Raw genomic sequence first — 14,766 nt, 5'->3', positions numbered from 1 at the left:
GCACATTTGACACACACTGGAGAGTCAACACATATTTGTTAAATGACTAAACAAAAGAACTGTTTAAAATACGCACAGAAAACAGACTAGCAGAAAACAGAACAAAATACATTGTTAACCATATTTGAACCTTGGGTGGGAAAATGGACAATTAATTTTCATTTTCCAGGAGTGGGTGTGGCTCGAGTGAATGAGCACCTGTTTCCCACATGGGAGGTACCAGGTTTGGTCCCTGGGTGCCTCCTAAAACAAAATAAACAAACAAGAAAGCCAATTCGGGGGAGCCAATGTGGCTCAGTGGTTAGGTGCTAGCTTCCCACATACGAGGTTCTGGCACCTGGCACCTTAAATATATATGTATTAAAAATTTTTTTTTGTTTTCCTCACTTCTGTAAATTTTCCAAATTTTACTACAATGTATAAGTGCATATACAATGAATATATATTTATATTTTTCCTACTTATAAAAATAACTTTAGGGAAGCAGACTTGGCCCAATGGATAGGGCGTCCGCCTACCACATGGGAGGTCTGTGGTTCAAACCCCGGGTCTCCTTGACCCATGTGGAGCTGGCCCATGCATAGTGCTGATGCACACAAGGAGTGCCGTGCCATGCAGGAGTGTCCCCCGCATAGGGGAGCCCCACACGCAAGGAGTGCACCCGTAAGGAGAGCCACCCAGCGCAAAAGAAAGTGTAGCCTGCCCAAGAATGGCACCGCACACACAGAGAGCTGACACAAGATGATGCAACAACAGCAAAAAAGAAACACAGATTCCTGGTGCTGCTGATAAGGATAGAAGTGGTCACAAAAGAACACACAGCAAATGGACACAGACAGCAGACAACTGGGGAAGGGGGGAAGAAAGGAAGAGAAATAAATAAAAAATAAATCTTAAAAAAAAAAAAAAACTTTAAGAAGGATTCAACATGACAAGATAAATGCAAAGATCAAAATGGATGAAACAAGAACTGCCTTTACAATAATAACATTGAATGCTATGGATTAAACTCCCCAATCAAAAGGCACAGACTGGCGGAATGGATGAGAAAATATGAGCCATCTATATGCAGTCTGCAAGAGACTCACCTTAGACCCAAGGATACCAATAGACTGAAAGTGAATGGTTGGAAAAAAATATTCCAAGCATGCAGTACCCAAAAAAAAATCTGGGGTAGCTATACTTATACCAGATGATATAGACTTAAAAAGCAAAATTGTTATTAGAGACAAGGAAAGAAAAACAGATGACTCACCAGGAAGAAATAACAATCATAAATATATATGGACCTAACCAGGATGCCCCAAGATACATGAGGCAAACACTGGCAAAACCAAAGGGAAAAATAGAAATCTCTATAATAAGAGTTGGCGACTTCAGTACGCCACTCTCAGCATTGGATATCTGGGCAGAGGATCAATAAAGAAACAGAGAGTCTGAATAATATGATAAATGGATTAAACCTAATAGATATATGCAGAACATAGCACCCCAAAACAACAGGATATATGCTCTTTTCAAGTGCTCATGAATCTTTCTCCAGGATAGACCATATGTTGGGTCACAAAGCAGATCTCAATAAATTCAACAAAACTGAAATTATACAAACCGCTTTGTCTGATTATAATGGAATAAAGTTGGAACCAACAAGCAGCAGAAAAAGGGAAAATTCACATATATATGGAGTTAAACAACACGCTCTTAAATAATCAGTGGGTCAAAGAAGAAATTTCAAGAGAAATCAATAAATATTTCAAGACAAATGACAATGAGAATACAACATATCAGAACCAATGGGATGCAGAGAAGGCAGTGTTGAGAGGAAAATTTATAGCCCTCAATGCTTACATTAAAAAGGAAGAAAGAGCCAAAATCAATGACCTAACTACACAGCTGGAGGAACTAGAAAAACAACAGGAAACTAATCCCAAAGCAAGTAGAAGGAATGAAATAACAAAGATCAGAGCAGAAATAAAAAATTGAGAACAATAAAAAGAGAATTAACAAAATCTCCAAGAAGATTAACAAAATTGACAAACCCTTAGCTAGACTAAGAAAAAAAGAGAGAAGATGCAAATAAATGAAATAAAAAATGAAAATGGGAACATTATTACTGACATACAGAAATAAGAGAGATCAGAGGAGGATACTATGAACAACTTTATGCCAAAAAATTAGACAATGTAGATGAAATGGAAAAATTTCTAGGAACATATGTACAAGCTACACTGAACTTAGAAGAAAGAGAAGAACTCAACAAACCAATCACAAGTAAAGAGACTGAGACAGTCATCAAACAGCTCCCCAAAATGAAAAGCCCAGGACCAGATGGTTTCACAGGTGAGTTCTACCAAGCATTCAAAGAAGATCTAATACCAATCTCACTCAAGCTCTTCAAAATAATTGAACAAGAAGGCATGCTACCAAACTCATTCTATGAAGCCAATATCATCCTAATACCAAAGCCAGATAAAGATATTATGAAAAAAGAAAATTACAGACCCATTTCTCTAAAGCAAAAATCCTAAATAAAATACTTGCTAATTGAACCCAACAACACATTAAAATAATTATTCATCATGCTCAAGTGGGTTTTATACTGCATGCAAAGCTGTGGCTGGTTCAACACAAGAAGTTCAATCCGCATAATATACCACATTAATAAATCAAAGAAAAATCACATGATCTTATCGATTGATGCAAAAAAGGCATCTGACAAAATACATCATCCTTTCTTGATAAAAAACACTACAAAAGACAGGAATTGAAGGAAACTTTCTCAACATGATAAAGTCCATATATGAAAAACCCACAGCAAACACTGTACTCAATGATGAAAGACTGAAAGCTTTCCCAATGAGTTCAGGCACAAGACATGGATGCCCACTGTCACCACTGTTGTTCAATATACTACTAGAGGCTCTAGCTAGAGCAATCAGGCAAGAAAAAGAAATAAAAGGCATCCAAATCAGAAAGGAAGGGGTAAAACTTTCCCAATTCACAGATGATACAATCCTTTATCAAGAAAGTCCCTGAAAATCTACAACAAAGCTGCTAGAGCTAATAAACTATTTCAGTAGTGTGTCAGGGAACAAGATCAATATGCAAAAACCAATGGTGTTTCTACACACTAGTTACGTGCAATCTGAGGAGGAAGTCAGGGAAAAAACTCCATTTACAATAGCAACTAAAAGAATCAAATATTTAGGACTAAAACCTAGCCAAGGATGTAAAACACTTGTATTCAGAAAACTATAATGAATGCTAAAAGAATTTTAAAAAGACCTAAATAATTGAAAGAACATTCCATGCTTATAGATTAGAAGACTAAATATCATTAAGACGTCAATTCTACCCAAACTGATACATAGATTCAATGCAATCCCAATAAAAATTCCACAAGCATTTTTTAAACAAATGGAAAACACAATTACCAAATTTATCTGGAAGGTAAGAGGCCCCTTATAGTCAGAAACATTCAAAAAGGAAAAGTGAAGTTGGAGGACTCTCACTTTCAGACTTTAAATCATATTACCTAGCTACAATGGTAAAAACAGCATGGTATTGGCATAAAGATAGACATGTAGACCAATGGAACCGAATTGATGGTTCAGAAACAGACCGTCACATCTACGGTCAAGTGATTTTTGACTAGTCTGTCAAACCTACCCAGCTGGGACAGAACAGTCTACTCAACAAATGATGCTGGGAGAACTGGATTTCCATAGCCAAAAGAAAGAAAGACTAGCTCTATCTCACACCTTATACAAAAATTACCTCAAAAAAATGGACCAAAGACCTAAATATAAAAGCAAGAATAATAAAGCTCCTAGAAGAAAATGTAGGAAAACATCTTCAACACCTGGTGGTAGGTGGTGGATTCTTAAACCTTACACCAAAAGCACAAGCAACAAAAGAAAGCATGGATAAACAGGACCTCCTTAAATATTTGTGTGTTTCAAAGGACTTCATCAAGGTGAAAATGCAGCCCACTCAATGGGAGACAATATTTAGAAACCACATATTCGATAAGGGTTTGATTACCATTCTATACAAAGAGATTATACCACTGAAAAATAAAAGAGCAAACAATCCAATTTAAAAATGGGCAAAAGATTTAAATAGACATTTCTTCAAAGAGGAAATATAAATGACCAAAAAGCACATTAAAAGAAGTCCCATATCACTAGCTATTAGGGAAATGCACATCAAAACAAAGAGATGTCATCTAACACTACATAGAATAGCTATTATTAAAAAAAAGACAACAATAAATCCTGGAGAGGATGTGGAGAAACAGGAACACTCCACTGATTGTAAAATAGTGTAGCCTCTGTGGAAGACAGTTTGGTGGTTCCTCAGGAAGCTAAATATAGAACTGCCATATGATCCAGCAATTTCTCTACTAGGAATATATCCAGAAGAACTAAAAACTATGACACAAACAGACATCTTCACACGGATGTTCATAGAGACATTATTCACAATTGCCAAAAAAGAGAAACAACCCAAGTGTGCATCAGCCAATGAATGGATAAACAAAATGTGGTATATACACACAAAGGAATTCTATGCTGCAAAAAGAAATGAAATTGGGACACATATGATAACATGGATGAGTCTTGAAGACATACTAACTGAAGTAAGCCAGACACAAAAGGACAGATATTGCATGGTCTCATTAATTTGAACTAAATACAAAGAATAAAAACATGGAGTTAAAACCTACAGTATAGGTTATTAGGAGATAAGAGGAGGGTTGAAAAGAACTACTGATTCTTAATATATGTAGAACTTTCAATTAACTGTAAAAGTGTAGAAATGGATAGAGTTGATGGTAACACATTAGAGTGAGTAGCAGCTGGTTTATCAAAGGGATTGTGGCTGAAAAGGGTAGTCTGGGGAAGTAAATATCAGTTGAAAGGAAGCCAAAAAATAATCTAGGGACTGATTAACACAGTGAACCGAGAGGTGGATGAGAATTGTGGTTGAGGGCACAAATGCAAGAGTGTCCTTCTATGAGCTAGAGCAGATGTACATCACTATTGCAGGGTAGTGGGAATGTGGAGAAGCACTGGAAAACTGCAACTGGTGTGACCTACAGACAGGGTTAACAACAATACTATAACGTTCTTGCATTGATGCCAAAGATGTACTGTGTTGATAATGGAGATGTATGGAAAAAGTGGGCCAAATGCACACTACAGACAATGGTTGGTGGTAATAGTTTGATGATGTTATCTCATAATCTGTTAACAAATGTTCCACCATGGTATGGTGTGTTGGTGAAAGGGTGCTGTATAGGAATTCTATACACATGCATGATTGTTTTGCAAATTCACAACCTCTGTAATAAAAATATATTTTTTAAAAATAGGGTGGGTTGGGGGAAAAAACACCAAACGTAAGATAAGGACTATAGTTAGTAGTAATAGTTTGATGATGCTCTTGCAGTTTGTAACAAATGTTTCACAACAATGCAAAGTGTTGGTGGAGGGGTGATGTATAAGACCTTTGTATGATGTTATGTATGTTTATTTCATAAGTTTACAATCTTTACTATACACTTACTGTGTATGTTCATGTATGAATGATATACCTTAATAAAAAATATATTTTAAAAAATGATTCAGTTTATATGATGGTATTAAGCATCACGTGAAATGGGCATATGATTTGAATAGACACTTCACCAAAGATGTAAGGATGGCAAACAAGTATATGAAAAGATGTCCTTGAAGAAATGCAAACTAAAACCACAATACAATACTACTGCACACCTATTAGAATAAGGAGAGGCAAGAGATAGGGTGAAAAAAAAGGAGCAGGAGGAAAACTTTTGGGGATGAAGGGTATGTTCATTTCCTTGACTGTGGAGATGGTTTCACAGGTGTATACATGTCAAAACTTATCAAACTGAATAATTTGAATATGTGCAGTTTATTGTATGTCAATTAAACATCAGTAAAGCTGTTAAAAAAAAGATTCAATTTATTTGATGCTGTTAATGCATTACCATTACATTTTTTAAATGTGATCATAAAATGGTATTACAGTTACATTAAAAGAGTCTTTTTGCAACTGCACCTAAGGTGGTTATCTAGTGAATATCCTTGTTCATAGGAAATGGACATGGAAGTATTGCATGTTCTTGGAGAATGATGTGTACAACTTGCTCTTGAATGTTCAGAAGATAGGTAGAGAAATGACGGAAGATATGGCAAAGGTGTCTAAATGTTAAATTGGTGGATCTGGGTATTGGTGGGGGGGATATATTTTGGAGTTCTGTGTGAGGTTTGTATTATTTTTACAACTGTACTGTAAGTTTGAAATTATTTCTAAATAAAAGATTTTTAAAAAAGAGTCTCTTTATAGATTCATACTAAAGTATTTAGGGATAAAATAATATGATGTTTAGGATATATTTTAATATAGTCATAGGACTAGGGGTATAAGTAGTACATAGAGGGGTATAAATAAAATAAAGAATGGCAGTGAGTTGATAACTGTTGAAGCTGGGTATGAGTATACTTGGCTTTCTATTTTTGTTTATATCTGAAATTTTCTACAATGAAAACTAAAAAAAAAAAAAAAAGATCCAACTTGTGAAATGGCTAATTCTAGGTCTGGGCAGGAAAGGTGCAAGATGAACCTGAACATCTTGTCATATAAGATAGGAAAAAATTAAAGACTAATAAGGTCATGTTAAAAGGACTCACTAAAAAATGTCACACCTCAGTACAAAAGTTAAATTTTAAAAGTGGTCTCAGGAAATAATTTGAGGAGGCGCCTACTCATAAAAGATGAGACAATTTAAGCATCAACACGAATAACTGAAATGTATTGAAACATATCAAGAATGTTAAAATCCCCAGTTAATAACGTACCTATAGAATGAAACTGGTCACCTTTTGAGGGTAATATCATTCTGAAACTCATAAATAAAGGGAAAGAATCAAGGTGTATTCTGGGTACAAAATGTATTCAGAGTAATCAAATAGTTGATGAGGGAAAATGTTACATCTTTTACATGGATTTCAGCTAGTAAGTGAAGAGGGAATAATAGAATTACAATGTCACCAGTCTGTGACCCCTAACAAACTTATGGAGGTAAGCAGTCAATGACTGCAGTGGCTACTACCATCAAAAAAAAAGAGACAGCTAGACAACATAAGCCACTTGATGGAAGAAAACACCACCACCTACAAGGGACACCTGACCAAAAAATACCTCCAAAATCAAATCTAAACCAAAGTAAGCCTCTAGATTTAACCACTAGATTATAAAATATGCAGGGGACAGGGGGACCTGTTAGGTGACACAACTGAGAGACAATCATCAAAATCCGGGAAGTAGATGTAGCTCAGTGACTGAGCGCCTGCTTCCCATGTACGAGGTCCTGGGTTCAATCCCCAGTACCTCCTTAAAAAAAAAAAAAATCTAATATGTGGGAGAACTCTACAGCACAAAATGACCTAGTTTCTTCAACAAATAAATACAGGGTAATGAAAAGATGGAAACAAGTTAAGAGACACAACAACCAAATGTGACATGTGGACCTTATTTGGAGCCCCAAGTAGAAAAATCAACTGCTAAAAAAAAAAAAAAAAATGAGGGGGTTGGGGGGGGAGAGGTGGGAAATTTGAGTACTGACAGATTATTTGATAATACTGGAAAATTATTATTAATTTTGGATCCTCTGGTGATAGTTAAGTTTTACTTTTAAAAGTCCTTTTATAGGAGGACCAGAATCACATTCCCGTTTCCATTAATATGAAGATTACTTTCACATATTTGAAACACAGGGTCATTGCTACTTATCTGACCCAGAGATGTTCTGCCAGATATGAAAAGCCACCTTAGGATTACTATTGGCTGCATTAACAAAATTAATAATTAAGATCAAAAGAGAAGTAGGGATTTTTTTTAATTAAAAAAATGAACAGCAGCAGCAACACACAAAAAAACAACAGGAGCAAGTGTAGCTCAGTGGTTTGAGTGAGTGCCTGTTTCCCATGTACGAGGTCCCAGGTTCAATCCCTGGTACCTCCTAAAAAAAAAAAAAAAAAAGAGTAGGCTATTACCTCAGGCCCAGCCTCACCTAAAAAAAAAATTTGAAACTAGAGCTTTTCAGTTGTTAAGGTAATAAATGCACATAGTAAAACAAAATGTTTTTTCAGAAGGCATCACTGTTTTGAATAGCAGAAATTGGAAACAACTTCAGTGTCCGTCAACGGGAGAATACATAAATTGTCACATACTTGTATGATGTCATGTTGCACAAAAGGGAACGTGAGTGAACTTGCAGAAGATGTGCTCAGTATGTGGCTCTTATATTAAGGTTAAAAACCTGTAAAACAATGCTCATATTGTTTGTGGATACACAGCTACAGCACAAGTAGGAGAACACACTCAGGAAGGATACACAGGACTAGCTGCAGGAACATGATTCCTTTCGGGGTCTCCAGGATATTCAATTGTGTCTGTCATGTTGTCCTTCTTAAGTAAAGCAGTAAACATGCAGGTGATTGCTATGGTGTTCCCTATACTTTTATTCAATTAAAAAATAATAATAATTCACCTTATATTCCCAGAGATTTTGGGGGGGCTTCACACCTAGGGCTTTGACACGCTCCAGTTCCATGAAGATGGCTCTTCTGTGGCTGCTATTTTCTATGGTATATGGTGCCCTTGAAAATTCCTCCTCTGTCAAAGTTAAAAGCAATCTGTTGGGGGAGGGGGAGGAAAGAGCCCTCTTTTGAGATCAGACTTTTCACATTCAGAGTTTCATTTTATCATCCCAAAAACTTTAGGCTTAAAGGAAGACATTTAATAGATGAAATAACATTAACAACAGCCAATAACTGACCATTACTATTTGCCAGAGACGATCCTAAATCATCACTACTACATTTAATCATTCTGCAAGATGGGTGGCATTATGCCCAGTTCACAAATAAGAAAACTGATCCGAGACGTCAAAGTCATTTGCTGACTTTTGTACCTAAGCCTTTGATCTTTCAGCTATACACTGACCTCTCACATACTACTCTATTTTTTTAAAGTATGTGTTTATATAAGAAAAAACATCAGAAGAAAATCCAATCTTTTTGCTTGGAAGGAAATCCAATAAAACGTTAATAGAAGTTGTTTGAGAGTAGTGATTTAGTTTTTAAAAAAATACCTGAGAGTCTCTCATCTGATCCTTATCCAAAAGCACAACTCTTCCTCTACAGTGATTCATCATTTAAAAATCCCTTTGACCCAGCAATTCTAGTGCTAGGAATTTATCCTATGGAAGCAAAACAATTATGCAAAGATACCTTGTAAAAACTAGGTAGAGAATTTTTACTTACCACAATTTGGGGATGGGGGGGCTAATTCTTGCATAAGATTACGAAGTGGAAGCAGTTCACTTCCCCAAAGGAAAGTCAAGCGCACAAAGCTCAGCACAAGGGAAAGTGACTAGGGTGGGTGGGAAAGTCAGGTAAGCTGGTGGTCTGGAACAAACAGATTAAATTGAGAGCTGCAAGGAGTGTGGATCTCAGGTGGGAGAGAGAATAGAGGCCAGGATGTCTAAGTATAATTTTTAAAATGCTTTTTGCATGGTGCTATATGTAATACCCCAATACAGTCCCTTCAAAGAAGCCTACAGTAAAAGTGGACAGTGCTCTGGAAGGGAACAGGGGGAACTGTCAGTGGGCAGAGGCAGGCCTTCCAACAACACACGCGTTCCTGGTACCAGTGTGTTCACTACAGTGTTATCTAGAAATGTCTGAACAGGAATGAAGGAAACAATCCAAATGTGTGCTGGTGAGAGACTGATTAAATAAAGTCTACTATATATACATATAGTGGATTTGTTTAATACATTTGCATTTTCAGTTTAAATAAATAGATGGTAAACATTTATATGTGTATGTCTGTGTATACATGTATAAACACTGAAAAGTCTGAAAGCTATCCAGCTAGATGATAAAAGTAATTTTCTCTAAAGGATGGGATTATTAGGCATTTAACTTTCAATATTATGTAGTTTATTATTATTTTTAATAATAAATATGCATTACTTTTATTAGGAAGCAATAAAAATATATTTAAAATGTCAAAGATATCAAATGATGCTTTGGAAAAGTCTGGCAGGTCCTCAAAAAGTTAAACATAGATGGGGAGCAAGTGTAGCTCAGCGATTGAGTGCCTGCCTCCCACATATGAGGTTCGGGGTTCAATCCCCGGTACTCCCTAAAAAAAAAATGTAAAACATAGAATTACCACATGACCCAGCAATTCTACTCCTGGAGAGAACTGAAAATATACATCCATGTAAAAACTTGTACACCAAAGTTTAGAGAAGAATTATTCATAGTAGCCAAAAAGTAGAATTAATCTGAATGTCTACCAACTAATGAATGGATAAAGAAAATTTGATATATCCATACACTGGGTTATTTAGCCATAAAAAGGAATGAAGTTCTAATACATACTACAACATGAATGAACTTTGAAAACATTATGCATGCTAGGTGAAAGGCACCAGATACAAAATGCAGCATACTATGTGATTCCATTTATATGAAATGTCTACCACAGGCAGATTCATAGAGACAGAAAAGTATTTGTCAGGAGTTGGGGGAAATGGGGAGTGACTGTTAAAGGGTATGAGCTTTCTCTTTCGGGTGAAAATGTTTTAAAATTAGATTGTGGTGATTGTTGCACAACTCTGTGATTCACTAAGACCACCAAAGACCACCTGACTGTACTCTGTAAATGGGTGAAGGTTATGGTACATGAATTAGATCTCAATAAAGCTGTTTTATAAAAAATGTCAATGATGTGCCAGAAAATTTTGCTCCTCACCTTCCATTTACTCTTTCAGATAAAAACCTGTCTCTGTAGAGAGTAGCCCAGGGGCCCAGCTGCTCCAGCCAGAGGACAACTTCTTCTGCTGTCCATTTGGCCACAGCCTTGTGGACCAAGAGGTCGTGCTCTGATTCCCTGCTGCTCCAGTGATACACGAGCAGGACCACCTAGGGAAAGTGACAGGGACCTTAAGAAAAGTAGATGTCAGAAGTGCCAGTTTCTAAGTACATGAGTTTGGGACAGCATAAAGAAGAGGATGAGGCAGAAAGGAATGACACCAAGTATGTCTATGGAGGCAGGGCAACACCATGGGCACAAGAGCCCTGGGAATCATGACTCTCTGTGGGCTCATCCCTACACTGACCGTCAGGCAGTGAAGAAAGAGAGACAGGACAGGAATCATCAGAGAGTACCTGGGAGCAGTTGCCCCCAAAGACCCCATTAACTTAGTCAACATAACTGACTTACACGCCTTGTCTACAGAAAACCTGTAACATTTAGATTTTCACAGCTTGGAACTTAAATAGTCTCTACATTGGAAGTCAGTAAAGTGGTATGCTCAGGACTCTATCATCAAGACAGATGTGGTCTTGAATTCTAGGTCTACCAACTTTCTGCAAATAAGTTTCCTCACCTGTGAAAAGAAGTAAGTACCTAATACATAAGTCATGAAGAGGATTAAATGGGATAGACATTTATTGGGTTCTATTATGTTGGCGACCTGAGTGGACAACATCCCTGAAGAAATCATACAACCCAGCAGATTTCAGCGTGTGCAGGGAATTCACATGTAGTCCTGTCATCAGTAGTTTAGTTGTATTTCAAGAGAACAAACTTCAGCAGAAGCCACAGGGGAGAGGAGGAGGCAAAGAAACATGGACAAAGATGAACTTACGGCCACACCAGTTAAAGCTGTGAGCACTCCAGAAAAGAATCCTCCTCCTCTCTGCTGATTGACTCGGCCTATGTTGGGAAGTGAGGGAATCTGATCATTCCCATATTTCTGAAAGGCTGCAAGACTCTGGACTATGTCATTATTCTGCTGAATGTCTTCAAATCTCATTCGTATGGCATCAGGGAATAATTTCTCAATGGCATCCCTGTGGAGAACATAAAATCACAAGAGTCCCTTAACTAAATACACTTACGGGGGAAATGGATGTGGCTCAGGCAGCTGGGCTCCTGTCTACCATATGGGAGGTCCAGGATTCGATGCCCAGGGCCTCCTGGTGAAGGCAAGCTGGCCCATATGGATTGCTGGCCCATGTAGGAGTGCTGGTTGTTGCGGAGAGCTAGCACAGCAAGATGACGCAACAAAAAGAAACACAGAGGAGAGACAATAAGAGACATAGCAGACCAGGCGGCTGAGGTGGCGCAAGAGAATGATCGCCTCTCTCCCACTCTGGAAGGTCCAAGCATGGGTTCCCGGAGTCACCTAATAAGAATACAAGCAGACACAGAAGTACACACAGCAAATGGACACAGAGAACAGACACTGGGCGGGGGTGAGGTAATAAATAAATCTTTTAAAATAAATAAATAAATAAATAAATAAATACACTTACAATGTCTATAGGCTGAAAAACAACCAATAGTCAAAGCTTAGCAAAACACAAGTATACCCGGGAGCAGATGTTGCTCAAGTGGTTGAGCACCTGCTTCCCACATGGGAGGTCCTGGGTTCTATCTCTAGTGCGTCCTAAAAACAAAAAAACAAAAAACAAGCAAACAAATGAAAATAACCAACTCAGTGGTTGAGCACCAGCTTCTCACATACAAGGTCCTGGGTTCCATCCCTGGCACCAGTACCTTCAAAAAAAAAAAAAAGTATACTAGAAGAATGGACAATAGCTGTTATATAGCCCAGTCAGTAATACCAAAAAAAAATTTTTTTAATAGTGAAAAATTTAAAACAACCTACAAGTTCCCTATTAGGGAAACAGCTAGATAAAATATGGTATATTCATATAATGCGATACTATGTAGTTTTTAAATGAATTTATTGGATCACTGTGGATAAATCTCAGATATACAGATTGTTGAATATAAACAGCAAACTGCAGAACCATACAAATAGTACAACACTGATGTGAGAAAATACTTGCATTTTCCATTGGTACATATATCTACATAAAAGTATTTTTTAAGTTCTGAAAGAAATCACAACTAAGTCATAATGGAAATTACTCTAGGGAAAGGGAAGAAAGAGTTCTAAGATGAGGAAGAGTTATCAAAGGGGTCTTTCACTCTATTGGTAATGTTTCCACTTATTAAAAAATAATGTAAAAAAAAAAACTACGACCCAGAATGTATATATGTACTATATGCATGTTAAAAATTAACTTCACAAAAAAGAAAAAAAAAAAAATCAAGTACAGAAAAATGAAAAAAAAAATTTAACTTTAAAAAAGAATCCAAGTGAAGTTCAGTAGTAAGAGAAAGACCAATCATCAGGCCATACTACCAAAAGTAGGGCTAAATTATTTTCAATTATCTAAAATGAAGAACCTTCCTTCAATGTAAGACTAACCATTAGGCAAAACAAGGCTGACAGGAAAGAACAAAGAATTTATAAACATATCCTTTGTGAAAAAGAAAATGTTGAGTTAATGGTTTCATGGAATTTCCTGATATACTCTGTTGATATCAAGAAGTTTGAATACATTACTATGGCAACACAAGTGGCGACAAGGTTTAGCCTCAAAGACCTCAGGAACATTGTGACCACATGGAAGCAGAAGAGAACTGGCTATCTGAAAGGTCTTGTTGTTTGTTATGTGGCACTGTACATGATCAATGGAACAGAGTTTATTCAAAGATTAGGAAGACAAGCAAATCGGTTATTCCTAGTTGTACAGTTACACCATTTTCTCTAATAGACCTAGGGTGTTCTCAGGGATTACAAATTAGTGAAAAGTATGCTATGACCAAGAATTACAAGCAATGGTCTGATAACCAGAATCTATTTCTTTCCTAATCTTTTCTTTCAATTTTTAAAAATGTATTTATTTTTATTAGAGAAATGATGGGTTTGTAGAAAAGCCATGCAGGAAACACAGAGTTCCAACACTCAAACACAAAAGCTTTCCCTATTATTAACATTTGCATTAGTGTGGAATTGTTACAATTGATGAAACAATATTATTATAATTATATTATTACCCATCGCCCATAGTTTATATTAGAGTTCACTGTGTTGTACAGTCCTATGTTTGTTTGTTTTTTAAGTTTTATTCTAGTAACATATATACAAACTAAAATTTAATTTTCCTTCATTTATAATAAACAAAGTACGGTCGTCATCTATGAGGAAGGAGTCAGGAGTTTCAGGTCCTCGTGCTCCCTGACCCACATTCCAGCAGATCCAGAATAACTACCAATGAGGGTGGCGCCACACCTTGAGCCTTTCACACCCAGGTGCTCCCACAAGAGAAACGTCACCACACAAGCTACACGTGCTACTGATACAAGCTGTGCATTACCTGAGGAGAATATTGACTTTAGGGAAACCTTCCCATTTTTCTCTGCATTCTGGACACTCTGTTTTCTTCGAAGACACCCACCATAAAGCTAGGCAGTGCCGGCAGAAGCTGTGCCCACAGTTCAAGGTGGTAGGGTTAACCAGGATATCGTAACAGCAGTGGCATGAAAATTCACTAACAGAAATCTGAGGGCTGGTGCTTTTGAAAGAGTCATCTTTTTCAAGGATCAGCACATTCAGATCATTTTTCTGAGGTTCCTCCATTTCTTAGAAGATTCTGAGATCCACAGACATAGACAATTTCAGACTTGCAAAACTGCTACAAAGCATCCTTATATCTAGGGGGAAAAAACAGCAATAGTAATAAGACAAATAGTTCAGTAAGTATTTGAGATTACTGCCATTCTACTAAAGCTCTAATTTTT

At 36.9% G+C, this 14,766-nt stretch overlaps 1 protein-coding gene across 1 annotated transcript in view; it reads right to left on the bottom strand.

Annotated features, from left to right (window-relative positions):
* BFAR (bifunctional apoptosis regulator) overlaps positions 1 to 14,766 on the bottom strand; it is a 42,497-nt gene that overhangs the window by 17,326 nt on the left and 10,405 nt on the right. The window contains exons 2-5 of the mRNA XM_004454622.4: positions 14,343 to 14,679; positions 11,756 to 11,960; positions 10,858 to 11,027; positions 8,582 to 8,726 (exon numbers count right to left, since the gene is read on the bottom strand). Coding sequence (XP_004454679.1) covers positions 8,582 to 8,726; positions 10,858 to 11,027; positions 11,756 to 11,960; positions 14,343 to 14,605 — 783 coding nt within the window. The 5' untranslated portion in view covers positions 14,606 to 14,679. The remainder of the gene's footprint in view (positions 1 to 8,581; positions 8,727 to 10,857; positions 11,028 to 11,755; positions 11,961 to 14,342; positions 14,680 to 14,766) is intronic.

Source organism: Dasypus novemcinctus, chromosome 23 (genome assembly GCF_030445035.2).
Source record: "Dasypus novemcinctus isolate mDasNov1 chromosome 23, mDasNov1.1.hap2, whole genome shotgun sequence".
Classification (NCBI taxonomy): domain Eukaryota; kingdom Metazoa; phylum Chordata; class Mammalia; order Cingulata; family Dasypodidae; genus Dasypus; species Dasypus novemcinctus.
This window is presented reverse-complemented; position numbering and strand designations above follow the sequence as displayed.